Source organism: Protopterus annectens, chromosome 17.part0 (assembly GCF_019279795.1).
Source record: "Protopterus annectens isolate FY-2018-M chromosome 17.part0, PAN1.0, whole genome shotgun sequence".
Taxonomy (NCBI): domain Eukaryota; kingdom Metazoa; phylum Chordata; order Ceratodontiformes; family Protopteridae; genus Protopterus; species Protopterus annectens.
In genome coordinates, this window is record NC_056751.1 from 61,248,865 (window position 1) to 61,269,562 (window position 20,698).

Below are 20,698 nucleotides of genomic sequence, written 5' to 3' on the forward strand. Positions count from 1 at the left end.
TAGTTACCCTTCGGTCTACTGATATTACACACATCAGTATTTATATTTCTTTCAAAGATGTCTTTTATGGAAGCATCCTTCCTATATACAAATGCTAATTTTCCTTTACAACTTTGTGCTAAATTTTTATACAGTTTTAATATTTCCCAATTCCTATCAATAATATACCTAATAACATCCGACACATCATTATATGTAGTAATATATAACGGATTGATGTTTAACACTAATTTAGTATCTGAAAAATTGTTTCTTCTCCATTCCTGAGAATTTCCTTGATACTTCAAAATAGCCTGGTATATTCCTGTTTTTCTCTTATACGTAACCTCATCATAAATATAAGAACATAAGTTCAATGGATACCCTCTGTTTGTAAATAAAGATATCATATATGATAATTCACTAAGAAATTCATCATCACTGACCATCCTGGCTGCCCTGACCATTTGGCCTTTAACAATAGCCTTCTTCTGATGGTCAGGGTGCCAGCTGTCATAGTGTAGACAGGAATTGGAGAATGTAGGCTTCCTATATATATTTGATTTTAATATTCCTTTAGATGTGTCATAGGTTATTTTTACATCCAAATATGTCCATTGGTCGTTGTCGTTTTGTATATCCACAGATAAATGGTGTTGATCATCGTTAGCTGTTCTACTGCCTTGTTTTTTCTGGAACTGTCATGAATAGGACATCGCAACCAATTTATTGTTGCCTTTTCTTCTGGATCTGTTGTGAGCAGGATCCTCCCACCAGCAATATTTCCATAAATACTCAACTCATGGAGAGGAAACAATTTTACATGTTGGTACCAATGTATGGAAAATCTGAGTCATGGATGTAAATCAAATAATCAGCACATTTAATCTATCAAACAATGACTGGTTAGCTCTTAATAGCCTAATACCTTTTGCACAAGGATCTATGTAGAACAATAAATAATTCTTCATTTAAAGCCATGCCTAAATTTATATTCTGTTTATATGAAGTAATATATAGAGACTTTAATTGGACAAATTTAATTTCAAAGTTATATAAAATTATTATTAATTACAAAATAAAATCTAACCAGAATTTCTGGAATTTTATCATCAACGATTATCCATTATTGTTACTAAATGAGACCAAAGTTTAAGTTAACTTCAAATGTACAAAGCTGGAAAATCTTTGCATGAAGTGTCTACATAGAACCTTTTATACTCCTCATAAAATAGCTAGATTTAACAATTCTAATTAAATATTATGTTGGAGGTGTTCTTTAAAGTGTAATGCTAACTGGTCCCATATTATGTACGAGTGTTCACATATAAAGAAATTTTGGGAGGATATAGGTGAATTTTTGCAAGCCATTTTCACAGATTTTTTTTTTTTTTTTGTCAAAGTCATTGATTCTCATGAATATAAATGAAACCTCCATTATGAAAAGGAAAGATCTATATCTTCTTTGGACTTTAATGGCAGTTTCAAAAAAAATGTATAACAAGGAAATGGAACTCTCCCCGTCATCCCATCATATGAAGATTTTCTAACCCTATTGAAAGAAGTTGCACTGTTGGAAATCAAAGTCAAGGAAATGAGAATCTTTCCTAGGAAATGGATCAATAATCCTTGGGAGAAAGTTTTCTCCCTAATTGAGACATTTAAAATGGTCGCAACTTTACCTTCATAAAAGAGAGAAAGCAAGAGGTCAACTCTTAATTATTTGTCTTAATCTTTGTTAAAAAGTATATTTTTTGTCTGTGTAACTATGCTTGTAATCCTTTTATCTTCATTTGATTTGAGGCCATTGTACATTATGTAAATAGTTAATTTACCTTTTTCTTGTTTGATTTGTAAAAGTTATTGTTTTAAAAAAAAATTTGAATAAAATTATTTGAAAAAAAAAAAAAAAAAAAAAAAAAAAGGAACCTCTGTAGACATTCCAGCTGTTGCACGTGGCAGGTCAGATACATACCAAGTGGGCACTGTACTCAATGATGAGCCTGATGAAGGCGTAATACAGTATAATAATGACTTCCTTGGATCTACATGCAATGCCCTTGCTTATAAGTTAAGAAACAGAATGATTTCCTTACTACCTAAAACACAGTCAAAAGTCAGGTTATTATCTACCTATCCATCCAAGTCCCTGACTACTAGTTCTAAGTGTGTTATTGATCAAGTAATTTTCTAGGATGGCAGACTTCACAAAGAGCACTATTAAGCATTTCCTAGCACTGAGTTTTAGGCCTTAGCTTTGGAACCAATCTATTTGTGTTAGTCCTTCCTGTAGAATGTTAGTGTCTTGGGAGGATTCTAGGACTGCTTTAAGTTTGCAATCACCTGCAAATCTGCTCAGCCAGAGGCCCTTGACACTGGCATTGGGTTCCAAGAAGTAGATGCCAAAAAAAGCAGACTCAGCACAAAGCCCCGAGAGACAGAGGGATTCCACTAGGGACTGGCCTCTGTGGAGGTGGTCTACCCTATTTTAACTATCTGGGTCCTGAGAGACAGCTGGCAATCAAGCACATAACACAGGGTTGGTTTATGCCTATACCCATGTGGGGTATTGTAAAGACAGTCAGTTTACATTTTCAAACACAAAAGTAGCAATATATTTACCACTGCTATTCATCTTTCAGGGGTCTGACACTGAATGTGAATTCTAGAAGAGGGGACTAGACTCAGAAACTGGGTAGTGGAGCTCAGTGACAAATTACGATGTGCATTCACTAACAATCAATCAGTGTCAGCATTTCAGAAAGACTCTCGAGTGATTATGTTCAGTTCAACCTGCTTCAGGGAGTTGCCCTATGGCTCACCAAAGGTGGCCATCACTAAGCAAGCCATGGCCCCAGCAGACTGATGCCGGGATGAGGAAATAACTCAAAAAACAGATCTGGAAGAGATTTCCATGATGGCTGCACACTGATCAACCGCTTAAATTCAGCTCTCAATGTGGAAACAGAAACTCAGAAGAGAAAGCCAATAGACTTATGCTTCTGGGTAAATTTCAGTAACGGGCTAGTAAGTGCACTGCCTGGATGCCAGGAAAAAAGAAATACAGAGGCCAGAAAGAAAATCAGATACAAAAGGTGAGGATAAAACACTGACTGGGAAAAGTATTGTAGGTGTTCAGCAAAAAAGCAGTGCAAGCTCCAGACAGGACTTCCAATAACCTAGAAGAAAATATAAGACAGCTGCACACAGGCCTGATTAAAATAAACGAAACACTGATGAAGTATATCAACTCAAATAACAAAAGGATTAAAACAATGGAAGAAGCACAGATATTCAGATGGGTGATGAAATTGCAAAGATCAGAGGTAGAAATGAAGAAAAGGTTAGCTGAATACGAGACTGCTTAGAGATGTTCCCCAAAATAAATAATAGAATTGGAGGACAGAGCAGGTAGGGAAAATCTGAAATTTTCTGCCTTACCAGCGAAGCTAGAAGGAACAGACTATTAAATTTTATGAGAGCACAAATAAGCAACTGGACTGGTATTCCACAGCATGAGCCGTTAGTTGAAAGGGCACATTGTGTGAATGCTCCAAACCTGGCCATAAGAAAGCAACCTAGACCTTTAATGGTAAAGATGCAATCCTACCAACAGAAGGAGTTGGATTCTGACAAAAGTGTGGCAGAAGTACAAAGTACTAAAAGTGGGAGAGAGCAGAGTGTTTATGGAGAATGAATATTCACTGTACACCAGGCAGAAAAGGAGTAAATGTATTCCACTATACACTAGGCAGAAAAGGAGTAAATGTATTCCACTATTCAAGGAATATCAAGAAGCAGGCATGAGATTCAAACTGCTATACCCAGCTATCTTCAAAATATTTTTTTCCTGGAGGAAAAAAATCATTTTTGATGCTGTACATGCTTAGGAGAAAATGCAAATGTTTGCCCAACAAAAGTGAGCTGTGAAACAGAAGGAGATTCTGCTGCTTGTTCTTCTGGTATTAAGACCACAGAGAGACTGTGCCAGTGAAACATTTTCCAATGTTTCAGAGGAAAATGCTTGAGAGAAGGAAAAAAGCACAAGAGTTGACTAGAAGAATCGAGAGTACATTGGAAATGAAGCAGAGACAGGATTTGGGAGATGGAGATGAACAGGAATAAAACCAGTAATCCCTCATTTGTCAATTTCCAAGTTACAAAGCAATAATTATATTTGCCAAACATCAAAGAAGAAGAAAATATGGAAATATTGGACTTTCTGACTGTTAAACTTGTAGGAGACGCTAAAGCGTATGCCCTACTTCATGTCATTAATGTTTGGAAAAATACTTAGGAGAGGGGAAGAGGAGGGAGAAAGTTAACTGCAAGTAAAGCAAATTTTTTATTAAAAGGTAATATTTTTTTTTATAGTGCATGACTCTCACTGCGTGCTATAAATTAAAAGTTTTCTCAGTTATTTATAAAAATGTAATGGTGATACTAATGTAAACAGGTGCTCCTGTTTTTCCTTTCTCGCTCCCGTCTTCACAGCTGCTCATGCCCCCCCCCCTTCTCTCTTCTTCCTCAGTCAGTTTTAAGAAAGGTAGGCACTGCAATGTAAAAAAAAAAAAAAAAAAAAAAAAAGTCTGGTCAAAAAAGTATGACAAACGAAAAACCGATGTACTTCTTGTAATTCTGGCATAAGAGAATGACAGAATAAGGCCCTTAGCTTGATCTAGTAACAAATTTTAAGATAAAGCAAGTAAATGAGAAAGAACATTGAATAAGCTTTTTCTACAAAATAAATGTATGTTTTAGTAGCAACTTTTTATCTGGTCCTCATTTTTCCATGGGGACAATCTGATAAAGAGAAATGGCTAAGAGATAATGTCTTCTGAAAGCATTCAAGTGTTCTATCTAGAAGAGCTATAAAGATAAGACAAAACCAACAGCACTTAGTAGAAGCACGTGCTGTAAAATGTGACTTAGCATGAATAACCTTTCTTCTGGGTTATCCCAAGTTTTTGAGTGTGGTTGACAGTTTGGAACACATGATCCCATTAGGAGGATATGAAGTGCATAGTTTTTTATGTTAGTATTAAGTTAATATATTTAAGGGGGTATTGGGGTGTGCTTGTTTTTTTTTTTTTTTTGAAGGCTTTCAATAAAACAAAAGTTTTGTAAGATGTAGCACAGACTCAAATGGATATGACAAGAAGCAACTGTATAAAAGATCAACCTGCTAAACTGTGCATGCATGTACACAAAAGCTGGAGTAGGCAATTAATAAAAAAGGTGTTACACATAAAAAGTGGGAATAATAACTTTTAACACAATGATCCTTTCTGTAATGTCTTTAAATGTCAATGATTTCAAAGATAAATACAAAACACTATATTAAATAACGTTGAGAACAAATAGCTATGCTAAAGGGGAGACACCTGGAAAAAACTAAACATGTGAATTTGATAAAGAAAGGCTTTCAGGATGGGTATTCAGCAGAATACCTGGGACAAAGGAAAAGAGGAGTACTTATATTAATTGTAAGAAGAGTTCCAATATTGATAGAAGGGGACAAAAAGATAATAATGGTAGATTTGCATTCTAAATTCTGGGAGAAACAATCAGCTTTCAGCAAGAAATATTACTTATACTTGGGGACTGTAAATTAATTTGCAGCAGTGATGATGCATCGGGGGGGGGGCAGAAGGGAAAATATAACAAAGGAGGGTAGATTTCTGAAGAGTTATGAAACCATTTGATATGGAAGATGTGAATTCAGTACTAGGATTTCAGAGTGAATTTACATATTATTCCCCAAGATACAAAACCTGGGCTAGGTTAGACAAAATTTACATTTCACAGGAACATGTGCATTTAATTGAAAGTCTTGATACGCACCCAATAACTATTTCAGATAATGCACCCATAATTAAAATAAAAGCATGGGGTAATGAAATAAAAATGAGACACTAGTGCTTTTCCACCACCTGTTGAAAAGAAAGGAATGCAAGGAACGGGTACTGAAAATTATTCAGGAGCTATTAGAGAAGACAAACTTCTTCTGAAAATATAGCTAGGGAGTGGTATAAAACTAAAGTGAAGTTTAAAAACAGGGTGGAAATAAAAGAAAGAGGGATATGGTTAAGATGTAACAAGAATTATTTAGAGGGACTGACAAATGTTAAAGTACTGCAGAATAGGGGGAATCTCACAGAACAAGAAGAGGAGCAACTGCAGAATACTACATAGAAAATAAGGGGTTCCCTCAATAATATGTATGAGTTTAAAAAGACGGCTGTTAAGCAACATTTTTTTTTTGTTTGTTTTAATACAACAACTCTAGAGCAGAAAAACTTTTAGCACAATGACTCGGGCAACAAAAAGTAGAAAGAGTTGTTGCCAAGCTTAGGCAGCCTATAATAAGCAAGATAAAAATCTGACCTCAAGGCAGTGACAAGTGGAGTGCCACAGGGTTCCGTCCTGGGACCTCTCCTGTTTGGTATCTACTTCTCTGAAGTACAGGCTAACACAGAAGGCCTCTGGCTGATGGAGTTCGCAGATGACTGCAAACTAGGAGCCATAGTCAAGTCCCCAAATGATGTGGACATCCTACAGAAGGGCCTCGCTGAGACAGATGCCTGGTGTCAGAGCCATGGCCTCAAGCTCAATGCCAAAAAGTGCAGTGTCATCCCCTTTGGTAAAAACTCTGTACCCATAAACTACCACATAGGCAGCAATCTACTTAACACCGAATGCGTGATAAGAGACCTTGGGACCGAGGTGGACAGTAGTCTCTCCTGTGATAGTCACATTGCCACAGTAGTCAGGAAGTCCTTCTACATGGCACACATCATAAAAGGGTTCTCATCCAGGAAAAGAGAGGTTATTGTTCTCCTCTACGTCACTCATTAGACCCATTAGAGAGTACAACGCCCCTTTTGGAATGTACCTCACAAGACATCTGCAGCAGCTGGAAAGGCCACAGAAGTACCTCACAAAAAGGATTACTGGCCTCAAACAAATGCCCTACACTGACCGCTTCAAACTCCAGCTTTGCTCCGTAGCATATCACCTACTCCGAGGTGCTCTCTGCCTAACATATAAAGCTATGTCAAACCCAGAGCTGTTGGACATGCTACACCTAAAGAAATCCCAATCCCTCCAAGCTACACGCTCTAGGAACCTAAACCTTGTCACCACAATAAACAGGACATGCTGGAGGGATAGATTCCTGTCCCAGAGACTTCCTATACTCTGGAACAAGCTACCCATATATGTCAACAAAGTTCTTCATTAGCACTCTTCAAGAAAAATCTTGATGAGTGGATGGGAAATAGGAAATACACCCCGAGGATCACTTCCGTCTCTCTGCTGGACACTGGCACAGGAAAATAACTTTCTTGTGTGGCGTAAGCTAAGGTACCTTGCTGGCTAGGCTTACGTAGGCCCTTGGACAGATAGCCTAGTACCTACCTATGAACCTATAACAAGAGATCCTGTAGCGGTGCAATAAATAGTTTGGAAATTCTTTGAAAGTCTGTATAAAGCAGAGAAATATTGAAATCAAGAAAATGTACAAATGGAAATGTCTATAAAAGAATTACATATGCCAAGGTTTGAGGTAAATGAGGCTCAATTATTAACAGTTAGGATAAGAGGAGAGGAAAAATGGTGATGTATAACCAATTTACAGGAAAGTCCCCAGGAATAGAGGTTTGGAAGCTAGAAGGGAAGAAACTGATATCTGGAAGGCGTGGTTTAACAGTATTTAAGAGGAGAAGTACCAACATCCCGGAAGAAAGTGGTGGTAGTTGTAATACCTAAATAGGGTAAAGACCCATCAGATCAAGCTTCATACAGGCCCATTTCAATACTAAACCATGATTATAAAGTGTTTAAGTCTATAATGGCTAAAAGAATGGCAAAAGAGATGCCAAAATTGATAGATATGGAGCAGTGTGGATTTGTGGAGGGGAGGCAAACATTTGACAACATTAAAAGAACATTGATGATCCAGAGAAAAGCAGAATGTAAGAAAATGCTACCGTTGTCGATGGGTCTCGATGCAGAGAAAGGATATGACAGAGTAAGCTGGGACTTTATGAGCAGGGCAATGGAAGCATTTGCATTCCCTGATAAAATTATAATGTTCATTGGGATGATATATGAGGTATCAGAGGCTAAAATTAAATTGGGTGGATTCCTCTAATAATTTTTGCTTGAGCAGAGGAGGCAGGCAGGGGTGGCCTCTTCCCCATTGTTATATGCATTATATTTAATACCACTGTCAAAGAAAATAAGGGACTCAGAAATTCAAGGATATAATTAGTATGGTAGTAAAGAAAAGCTGACTCAATTTGCAGATGATATTATTTTATACCTGACAAAACCAGAAAACGACATTTCAGTGTTGTGGACTATTTTGAGACAGCTTCATATCTTTTCCAGATACAAAGTTAATGATGCTAAAACAAAAGAAATAGCTGTAAATTATGTACCCACAAACAAATTGGTTCAGAAATATCCATATTTATGGGGACATGATAAAATGAAGTACTTAGGAGTATGGATTAAAAATGATTCTGGTGTGGCACCTAAGGATATGTGGGAAGAGGCAAAACCAAAGATAATACAAAAACTGAGAAATCAGAAGCACTGTTATATGGATAGCAAGATACAAGCAGTTTAAAATGTTTTTAATTTCTTTAGTCTTATACACAGGTCAGGCATATTTTAAGATGAAGGATTTTATCAGGCATATTTTAAGATGAAAGATTTTTATCTGGGGGGAAACAGCAACAGTCAAATGAGATAAGATGATTCTTCCAATAGAACACTGCAGATTGGGATTACCTGATTTGAAGGGATATTTCAGAGCTACATAGTTAAGGATCCTACACACAGCACAAGCAGAAATCTATAATTCAAAGTAGACAGGGATGAATATGAAATAGGGGTGAAGCTTAAGATACAAGAAGAGACTGGGATTTTGGATGCAGATCTTTAAGGAGAATACAAATAACCATAATGAATGTTATACTCAGAAAGTAGCAGACAGCATTCCAAGAACTAAACACTATACAGGAATGGAGGAAAGAAATTCTGCTGATAGGAATTACTGTAATTAAGGATAAAAACTATAGGCAAGAGGGGGATAGAATTTATTTGAGAACACTGGTGAAGAAACCAAGGTATTGGAAAAAAATAATTAGAGAGGGAAAGGTAACAGAATGGAAAGACATCAAGAATGTATTTGAACTGCAAGTTAGAGATTGCCTATACTCTGATATCAATCCTTGATAGGGAAGGCAAAGATAAAGAAATGGGGGGGGGGGTTCCTAAATGAAAGACCAGCACTGACAGAGTTTTTAGTAGAATCCAGAACAGAAGCTGCTGTTAAAAAAAAAAAGGAATAATTAGTACAGCATATAAAATATCGCATGATAACTACAACAGTCAATTAAAGGAGGTTGGAAATGATTGGGAGGAGATTGGATAAGCAATTCACAAAGAAACAATGAGAGAATATATGTATGTCTCCCAGATATGCTACATAATCTAGAAGATTTAGGGTTTTTGCCTGGAAATGTTTACATAGGTATTTTTATACCCCAAGTAGACTCCAGAGAATTTCTCCTCAGGTAGACAGCAAATGTTGGAGGTGTAATGGGGAAGAAGAAGTAATTGGGGACATATTTCCTGGGAGAATAACGAGCTGACAGACTTTAAAGATTCCCTGCAGACTACTCTATCAGCCATACTGGATGAGCAAATTGGTGTATCTAGGGAAATGATTTTTCTGAGCTATGATACAGAATCGGAATTGCCTACACAAATTAAGGCCTTGCCAAGTCTGATTATGGTACCTGCCAAAAAAGCAATTACTAGAAAATGGAAACCAAAGTCTAAACGAACCGTACTAGAAGTAGTGAATATAGTAACAGAGCTAAAACAACTGGAATTGGCATCTTTAGAAAATTGTAGGATTAAATTGCAGAGAAAAATTGTGGGAACAATACATACAGGGGAGAAGTGAAGTTTAAAAGAGGGCAGTATTTAAATAAGCTATGCAATGTTTGACTGACAATGATTGTGTAGATTATAACCGATGTATAATTTTTGCAACTAAAATTATGTCTATATCGTTTGGGATATATAATGCCTGCAACTAAGATTATGTCAGTATGGTTTGTTTTCATTTATATAAATGTATGATTGCCTAGGTCGTAAGTGATAATTCAGTAAAGATGTTTCTTGTTTTAAAAAAAAAATGGAGAACAGTCAGGCATGTCCACATAAGGATCACAGGAGGTTACTAGGTTAATGGTCCTAGGGGCCTTACAAAACTAGCCAAGAGTTTATCCCCAAAAAAGAAACCTCAGTCAGCATCTGTCACCTCTGTCAGTGAGGGACAAAGGTGAAACCCCTGGCACAAATATATGGTTTCCCATCCACTCATCAAGATTGCGTTTTAGGGCCAGTGAGGTACTCTGTTTCACATGTATGGGATGTCTATTCCAGAGACGGGGCAGCCTCTGGGAGACCAACCTCTCTCTCTCCAGCAGGTTTTGTTGAGGTTATATATTAGACTTAGGCCTATCGAGTGGGTAATGCATGAGGAGTTAGCCTTATGGATATGGAATATCTCTAGTAGGGCAGGGTCCGATATTGCCTTGGAGGCGAGATATAGCTCACCTCTGAGCAATCTGTATGATACCGAGTAAGAGTTATAATGATTTAAGCCTGTTCACATAGGATAGGTGTTGAAGGCCATGGATTCTCTTTGTGAGGCATTTCTGTGGCCTTTCCAGTTGGTGCAGGTGTTTGGAGAGGTACATACCAAACGGTACATTATACTCAATCATAAGTCTAATAAGGGAAGGGTACAGTGAGGTAATAACCTCCTATTTTCTGGATGCAATTCCTTTACTTATAACATGAACCAAGTAAAAGGCTTTTCTGACCACAAACGCCACATGATGGTTGAATGTGAGACTGTTGTCAACCTAAGTACCCAGGTCTATAACCACAGGTTGTGTGCTTAGGGGGTTGCTGTTGATGTGGTAATCAGTAGGGGCAATGTTTTTGTGAAATGGTATGATAATACATTGTTTTGTGTTTAACTTAAGGCCATGACTTTGGCACCAGTTATTTCTGGCTGAGAGACCCTCTTGCAGTATGTTAACATCAATTGGGGAGTCAAGGACAGCACCCAACTTACAGTCATCTGCACACTTGGTCAGCCACAGGCCCTTTGTCTTTGCCTGGACCTCTGAGAAGTATATGCCAAACAGTAGGGGTCCCAGGACAGATCTCTGCGGAACACCACTAGTGACAGGTCTGATGTCGGAGGTGGCAGCATCTATTTTGACCTTGTGGGTCTTATTTGTGAGCCAGCCGGCCACCCATCTGACTAGATGGGGATTAACACCAAGTTGTGTTAGCTTTTCAATGATGCCAGAGTGGGGGATTGTGTCAAAGGCTTTGGCCAGGTCAAGGTAAGCTGTATGTACTGACTTTCCCTCATCCAGGGCCTTGGTGACAGTCTCAGAGAAGTCATCTAGGTTCAATAGGCAAGATCTGACCCTGACAAATCCGAATAAGGTGGGGTCGAGTGCTTGGAGATTGTGTGTGCCCTTGTTTATGAGATCCATAATAATAAGCTCCATGACTTTACAGATCAAACTTGTCAAGCTAATGGGGCAATAATTTCCAGGGTCAGTAGTGGCACCACCTTTGTGCAAAGGGATGAAGATGGCAGTTCTCCACTCTGCTGGAATGAAGCCTGTAGTTAGGCTGTGGTTGAATAGGGTGCTCAACAGCGAAGCTAGTTCTTGCTGGAGATGGTGCAGAATACAGCCTGAGATACTATCAGGTCCCATGGAAGCGGTGTTCTTTGCCTTGGATAGGGCCTTTAACACGTGATCTATGATCTACATTTTTATTATTTATGGATTTGGCCATTTTCCCTGAGCAAGTGTGACCCTGGATGTGATTTCTTTTAGTACAGATGTGAGGTGTGGGACAAGTATTGGGGATGTCAACTGGGCCTTTGGAGGGCGATAAGGGGGTGAAGTTTGCGCTGAACCTATCAGCCAGCAAGTTGGCCAAGTCAGCAGGATCAGTGTAAGTGGTATCATTATGTAATCGTTCGGAAGAAACTTGGGCTTTGCCATGGAGGTTCCTAACGTAACTGAAGAAGGACTTCTGGTTTCCTTTGTTTTGTAGGCTAGTTTCAACTCATAATTGGTTTGGAAGTTTTCACTAGTGATTTCATTTGTTTGTTTAGGCAGAGGATGGAGTTTTTCCAGTTTGGAATTTGTTCCTTTTTACTCTTGCACCACAGTTTCTTCCTTTTGTTGTAAAGCCTGTTGACAGAGGATGTCCAACAGACAGGTTTGCATTTCCTTGAGGAGCAGATTTTAGTTCTGTTGGGTATGGCTGAGTCCACGTAGTTGTACTGGTGCTTGTATACTGCACTGGCATACTGTTCAGCATAGCTGTCTGCATCATCTGGGGGGGGTGAATCTGCAGTTACCCTCCCTTAGGCGGTTGTAGTCAGCTTTTGAGAAGCTTTTTAGCCTGGTTATGGCTGGAGAGGGGTTGGGTGGGATAGAAACTTCAAATGAGGCAGACTGATGATCTGATCTCAGCAGGGAAGAACATACTATAGGAGTGATACAGAGGTCGCCCATGTTGGTGAGAACCAAGTCCAGTATGTTATCTCACCAGCTGATCTAGTGCGTTAGAATTGATGAAGTCAAGGAATCACTGGCAGAGTGCCTTAACTCACCCAGTCTATGGTGGGTTAGTTGATGTCACCAAGGAATCACTGGCAGAGTGCCTTAATTCACCCAGTCTATGGTGGGTTAGTTGATGTCACCAAGGATCAGGGTGATAGGGGGTACCTTGATGGAGTCAAGTAGGTCCAGGTTGGAGGTGCGGGTGTCCTAAGACATGGAGGGGGTCTATAGCTGGCTATAACTTGGATGGATGTCTTGCCAATTGTCAGTTGCACCTGGAGTAATTCTAGTGCATCATGTTGGTAAACCAGTCTGGAGGTGTGCCTGTCCTTAATGAAAATAAAGACTCCACCACCCTTAGTCTTTCCAACCTCATTTTGGGGTCGGAAAGTGTGGAATGAGGTACAGCCTGGTAAGGCAGGGGGTGCACTCTGCAGCCCTGAACCAAGTTTCCATGACTGCACAGACATCAGCATCTTCCACTGTGAGGACAGCCCCCAGTAAGTGCATTTTCAGATTAAGGCTCCTAGCATTGACCAGCATGACCGTCAATTTTCTTTTTGACAGATCTTTTATGTTGGAAGATGTATCTTTGGGACATGTCCTAAAAAGGCACAATGGGGGAGGCAAGAGCTTTGGCGAAGATACGGAACCCTAGGGGTGACAGGTGGATGCCATCTCTGGCAAAGCATCGTAGCCTGTCAACCAAGTCATCCCAGGCAGACAGATATTGGATCCCCCTAGAAAGACACCAGAAACTAAGTCAATTATTGAAGTCAAACAATTTTTGTTGCTATTGTGGTTACATTCTTGCTGAAGGTAAAATACTGTTTAGGGCTAGGGTCATACCTGCCTGGAGCACATTCTCAGAGAGATCAATCACATCTCTCTTCATACAGTCCAGAGAGGTACAACTCAAGTTGTTCACACCAACATGGACAATGACATAGTCATACTTGTACCTGTTGTGGAGAGACCTGACAAACAGCTGACCATGACCTTCTCCTTGTTCAGCCTGGTGACGGGGACCTCGGTGTGTCTCACTATCAAGTCACCAATGTCCACTATGTTTGGTTTATTGTTATGCCTTATGGGCTGTGTTTGTGAGACACTGGTGCGTTGACTACTGTGTGTGATGTGATTGGTATTGTGTGTGGAATGTTTGTGAGCGTAATGTTTGTGAGCGTGTTTTGGGGGTCTCTGTTGTTTAGGTAAGTTTTTGTTGAGGACTCCTGCATAGGTGGGTGTGTGGCTATGTGTGGTGCTTGCACTGACAATCTTCTCTTTGTCAGGAGTAGTGACTGTGGTGCGGGACAGCATGGATTCCAGCTTACTGATGTAGATGCATCTCTCGCAAGTAGAAGAATTATGTGCTAGGAGAAGGGACAGTCCATGAACATAAGGCAGTTGCTACACTGTCTCAGTATGCCCATATCAACCAGGCTGGCAGTAGAAACTGATGGGAATTGTCCAGACGTAGTGTTCTGAGTTCTTGGCAGACTTATGGAGAACAGGATTTAATAAGAGACTGTCTGCAAAAACCATAAATGTAAAATAAATGGCCTGAAGCACACGTGCTACCACCAAAACTAAGATGCTTAAAACATTAGTCAGGCTACTAACAAGCAGTAATGCACAAGGCAGTTATAACAACACACTGGAAGATAACGGATGTGCATATAATGCATAATAACGCTCTGGTATGCTAGACGTCCTGGTGCACTGTTGTGAGTTGCAGAATTTACTGGCTGCATGGACACTCACAGTGGGGTTGGTGCTGACCAGCAAACAGCTTACACTCTCTGACCCAAGTGGGACAGTCACCGCCTGCCTTTTGGACAGGCTATGGTTAAACTAGGTATTTTAAAACTAGCAGAAAAATATTTAAAATATACATTACTTTAACAGATACGCATTTTCAGTTATTAAACTGGATCACACATCTCAAATTAGTAATGTTTTGTCAGTCTGCTATTAAAATAGTATGTGGTCTTCAATTAACTAAGCATATATATGCTCAATATGTAATTATACTGCTAATTTTCAGGCACTGATAAAATGCATTCACCAAATGAATATGCTGTGCAGAAGTCTTGAACCGAAGTTGGTAATCCTGATTCACTCACTGCATTTAATGGTTATTCTGTTTTTAGAAGACAAACCTGGTAAAAGAGGTGGAAGAACAGAACCCCCCCCCCCCATTTTCTACATGGGGTCAGGGTAGCATGCCAACTGCTGCCATCTCCATCAATTCAATGCCACACTCATGCCTGACCGTCTCAGTTCTTCTCTCACACAATCCATCCTCCTCTTTGCTGGACACCCTCATTTCCTCTTACCTTCTTCCTGTTTGTCTCAAATTTTCTTCATCTGATTGTCTTCTGCTATTCTGCTCATGTGCCCAAACCACAGTTATCTGTTCTCTTTGATCTTTTCTGCAACTGGAGCTACTTTGACTTCTACTTTTATATCCTCATTTCTTCATTTGTCCCAGTGTCCATCCTACCACCGTTCTCAGACTTCATTTCAATCACTCTAGCTTCCTCATCTGCTCTGCTTTTACTGCCCAGGTTTCTGTACCATATAGTAGTAAGACTTGCACCACTGTTTTCTATACCTTACTTTTCCCCTTCTTTGGCATTCTTCTGTCATACACTACACCCAACACTCTGTGCCAGTTGGCTAGAGCCTGATTCCAACTTTATCCTCTTCATTCAGACTTTCATTTTCCTCAACCACCCCTCCCAGATACTTGAAGCTATTAACCTGTTCTACTATCTTCCCTTCTATCTTAATTCTCAGCTGCTTCCGATTTCCCCAATTTACTGCCATTACCACTGTCTTATCTGTATTTAGCTTTATCCCATGTGCCTTCAGTTTTGCATTCCATTCCCCTATCCTTTGCTGAAGTTCTTGCTCAAAGTCTGCCTGTAATGCCACATTGTCTGCATAAAGCAACTTTGTTGATTTGTCCCCTCTGACCTGTTTGCTAATGCAGTCCATCACCAGTAAGAACAGCAGTGGGCTCAGAACTGAATCCTGGTGCATACCCACTCCCAATGGGAACCCCCCTGTGAGATCCAACACTGCCCGTACTTGAGTCACTGGGTCCATGTACATAGCCTGCACTACTTCTAACAATGCTTCTGGGACTTTGAAATACCGCAGTATTACCCTAATAAGCTTTCTTGGGATCTTGTCATACACTTACTCCAAGTCTAGGAATGCTCAGCTGGACTCCTTCCTCATCTCTAGCTTCTTCTTAACTGCCAATATCAGGTCAGTTGTGCTGCATTGTGATCCGAATCTGAGCTGCTCGTCTCCGATCTTACTTTCTACTACTTTGCATATCCATTTATCAATCACCCTCTTCAGAACAGTACTACAAATTTGCGATAAAAATGATACTAAACTTTTAAAAATGCCAAAAACACTCACCTAGGGGAAGGTTCTTGAAATAAGACACCATATCTTACATAAATCTGAGTTTGTCATCCAATTATTTATAACCTTGATCATATCGAATGGGCACTGTCACTTCTACAGAAAAATATCTATTGGGAAATTTAAACTGTAGGATCTAAAATAATTGTAATAGCATTTAAGCATAAATCTTACTGTGTTATTATCGAGTGATCTACCACCAGACTTGAACAAACCATAAATTTGGTAAGAAATATTTGTTAGAATGAAAAAGTTCTCTCCTAACACATATTAAGGTGATGGTATCATGCTCCAAAGCGTGTACTAATCACTGTCCCATATTTTAAATATAGAGAAAATGTCCCTTCAAACCTATGCCTTCATATTTTATTTCCACAGACATCTCCATATTTTTGCAACAGAACTCCTCACAATACCTGCAGTAGTACGCTAGATTCTAATGTGTGGCAATCTTATATGCCTGAGCCCTAACCTATTTTTTCCCTAGGTGTCTTTCTCGGCAATAGTGTACTTGAGGGCCTCACCAGATCCGCAGTAGCAAGCCCCGCCCAAAACCCACCCTCGTGATATGTCATTCATAAATATGCATTCCCTCCAAACGTACAACAAAATGTAAAAAGAAAACAATAGTTTCACAAGGGGGGGGTCATTACAAGTACAATATCGCCAAAAATGATTACATCTGTGCTTATTCTGCATACAGTTATTTTATTAGCACACTGTGCTCCACATTGTGACCCCGAGGAGGAAGCTTTAGGTAAGACTGTGGTACTTTCTTTCTACGCTCATGTCCACTTCTTTTATTACTGGTTATTTCAGCTTACACACACACACACACACACACACACACACACACACACACACACTCGTACCTACTTTTGTTTTTCTTTTGAGACCGGACCAGAATATATATATATATATAAATACAAGGTAAATGTAATAGATAAGACTTCTGAAAAAGTAGCATGAAGTCTGGCTTATTTATAACAGCGATTAATACAGCTATACTTGTAAAAGCCACAGAGTATTGATGTTTTATAAAACTTCCTGAATTAGTTCTGTTTGACTCAATGCACAGTGAAACGATTGTTTTGAGAATAGGACCATCACAGACCAGTTTTTCGTAATTTACAGACTATTGCACAGCCCGGGTCCACCACATCTGTCACTCAATTCGTGACACGCCCACTTCTGCACAAAACAGTGGTGAGGCCCTCAAGTACAATATCGCCCCTTTCTCCCTGTACATGCAGTCTATTAAACTTCCCACTAAAGGGCTCTAACCCAATCATTCCCTAGCACAGGTGGTAGATTGGTGAGCTCACCATCAGGATGTTCACTGCAATGTCACCCCTCGCAATGCCATCTTTACTAAAAAGGACTGCAGATACACATGGCCTGTTCTATCCCCTAACCAGGATGGGTGCACTCATCCTCGTCTGCTGATAGTATCAAGCACCAGAACTGCAAACTAAACTCTGGTCACCTGGGGTCCAGTCAGGACTTTCTCTCTCTACACTACCAATGGTAGCTATGTTCTAGCCTACTTTTCCATTAGTTCATGATATCTTAAAAAAAAAAAGTCTCCCTGAATATGCATAAAAGGAACAGATTATACACAAGTACCACCATAGATGAAGCATAACATAATTGAAAGAGGGATAAAAAATCATAAGTAATTATAAATATTGTCAGGTCAATAATGATGTTAATACATACAAAGCTGAGGAATGCTACAAAGCACTGTTGCATTATCAGTCAGGGAAATGCTGACAGCTTTAACGGACAACAGTTTTCACTCTCCCGATCATAAAAAAGTTTTACTGGCGGTACAATACAAATGAATTCTATAATGAGTATTACCGAGCTGCTAAGAACATCATAGGAGAACATCATAGGAGAACTCAATCTCTGGCTAGTATAGTATCAAAGGTCAATCGTACAGATTGTTTTTCTATGCCAATAACTTCAAAAGCAAACTCAGTACATACTCGGTAAGTGCAGAAAGTGAAATACAATAAGAAGGTATGTAAATAGGCTTCGCCTTATCATAAATTGTTTCCGGAAATTCTGAGTTCACCATACGATGTTAAAGCACACACGGAGTTCAGTAGGAACGACATCAGAAAACACTAAATAGATACATATCGCAGTAAATATCTTCACAGTAATCAATGCCAATGAACATCTAAAGACTTTTGTAATACAGTATTCAATGCGGTGAACAAGCATTTCCCAAATCTATAGTAATCCACCATATAGCTCTCAACGAAACAAAGACAAATGTCAATAAAATCAGGGATATTTTAGAATATTTCCACTATTAACTCGAAACATTGAAGGAACAAGAGAATGTAAAATAATACACATTTTCTGGAATAAAAAAAAAGTTTATAAGTGTAATTATTGTGATTACACAAGTGTAATTCATCATATTAGCTCCAAAAAATAATCACCAGTGTTAGGAGGGATTAAAAGGGACAAAGTTAAAATGAGTCCACATCAGGAACACTTGAGAGGTATGACCACAATCCCACCTCTAAAAAAATATATACGATTACCTGAAATGTGCGAGCACCCCCGTCCCCAATATACGATTACCTGAAGCAATCAACACAGCATTAATTCCTTCAGTTTGAAAATCAACCCCCTTTTTAAAACAAAATATGAGAAGCTATAATGTCCCACCACATGACATGAAACTGCAACGTCTGACACTTATCCGGGGAAAAAGGCAGCACTGTACTATTGGAGTAGAAAATGCTAACAACCTACCTTCATTATTCCATCCCTGCACAGTTGACAGTGACAAGAGAAGAAAAGCTGATAGCAATCCTACGTTTCTCTCCATTGTTACAGCTTGAACAAGCGTAAATATAGTTTTCTTAAAAACGTAACAACTGTCTAACTTACTAAACGATACGCTTTTTGTATCAACTCTTATTAGTTCACTTTCACTTCCGTACTTTGTTTCTACGCATGTTTCAAGGTGGGTCATCAGTCCGCAACGTTTCATCCGTCTATTGGATAGGCTTGAACAAAAAATATTTGTTCAGAGGTGTGTACTACCACAACAGCAGTTAGGACCGCCTTAACCCTGGTTCTGTGCTTTATATCTCTGACGTCTGTTTTTTTTACCGTGAATATTGCCTGCTAATTGCCATATTTTTATGGATGTGCGCGTAATTGTGAACCAAAATTTTACTTTCTTGGTCCTAAAATTAGCGTCAGCTTGTTTAGTCTAGGTAAATACTGAGTTTGTGTCCGGCTATGAATTGAGATTGTGCTTACATGACCATTTTTTTCAGAACGGCACAGTACGATCACACAATGAATATTCACAATGTCAGTTGCATTTATGTGCAGAAATACAGGTGGGGTACTGTTCTAATATAAAGCCATTTATTCTTGTAACATTTGAGTTGCTTATGCTATTTCATATAATATTTAGGTGTTCCAGATACCAAATAACTGATTTATGCAACTATTAAAGAAAACTCAGGAAATATTTTTTGTCCCGAAATGTCAGGACATTGGCTATTTTTTAGTGTTTTTTGCAGGACAGAACTGCTGAGGGACAGGTGGTAACCCCGCTTGAGGGGATTAGCATAATACTTTCGTTGAAAACTGCTATCATGGACTTTTGTTCCATGCACTGCATTTCAAGAACTGCTGCGATTTTATTACTAAAAGATGCTTTTTTTTATGTATATGTTACGTAATTTAACCAAAGTTTTTCAGTTCGAGTCATGTACCCTTTTTGACACTTTTAGGCATAATTCTCAACCTCTTACCTCCAGAATCAAGGACAATCAAAAATAATCACTAATGGGGGCGGAGCCTGAATGGCTAACTGAAGGCAGCACTTTTTGTGGAGCTCCATAAACAAGTATCAAAATTCAGGAAATTAAATTATCTATTTCTAACAAAAATACTTTAAATATTTAGTTAATAGTCTAAAGTAACTAAATACAAATTTTTGAGAATTTTTATAAGAAATTTCCTGTTAAATTACTCAGAAGTCTATTCACAGCAACTGGAGAGATGAGTAATCTGAAGAATCCTCATTCAGACTTGGCTACAAAAAAGGAACTGCAGCTGGTGGCTACCACACTACAAGAATTATCAACTAAAATGGATGACTTTAAGATTAATTTGCAGAACTTAAAAGAGAACTCTCAGAAACAAACAGAAGTCTGCCAAGAAATACTTCAGCAATATCAGTCAAAGTTAACAGCCATTGAAACTTCTTTGACTGACATTGATGGTAGGCTCAAGGAAGGGGAAACACAAACAGAGTATCTCCTGAAGCAGAACACCTGGCTCTTGAACAAATTAGACGACCTTGAAAATAGAGAGAGAAGGTCTAATATCAGGATCTTCAGCTTACATGAGAAAACAGAAGGAGGGAACATTATATATTTTCTAAACACATGGATACCAGAGGTTCTAAATGTCGAAGAAGGCTTCTCCTTTGGCATAGAAAGGGTGCATCGTGCTTTGGGGAATAAAACTTTAGCATCAACCACATCACCATCTTCTGTGCCTCCAAGATCAATTATAATAACATTTATGTCTTTTATAGA

At 38.9% G+C, this 20,698-nt stretch overlaps 1 protein-coding gene across 1 annotated transcript in view; it reads right to left on the reverse strand.

The window, feature by feature from the left end:
• SARAF (store-operated calcium entry associated regulatory factor) overlaps nucleotides 1-19,179 on the reverse strand; it is a 475,866-nt gene extending 456,687 nt beyond the window's left edge. Inside the window, exon 1 of the mRNA XM_044059699.1 lies at nucleotides 18,888-19,179. Coding sequence (XP_043915634.1) covers nucleotides 18,888-19,128 — 241 coding nt within the window. The 5' untranslated portion in view covers nucleotides 19,129-19,179. The remainder of the gene's footprint in view (nucleotides 1-18,887) is intronic.
• Nucleotides 19,180-20,698: the final 1,519 nt, after the last annotated feature.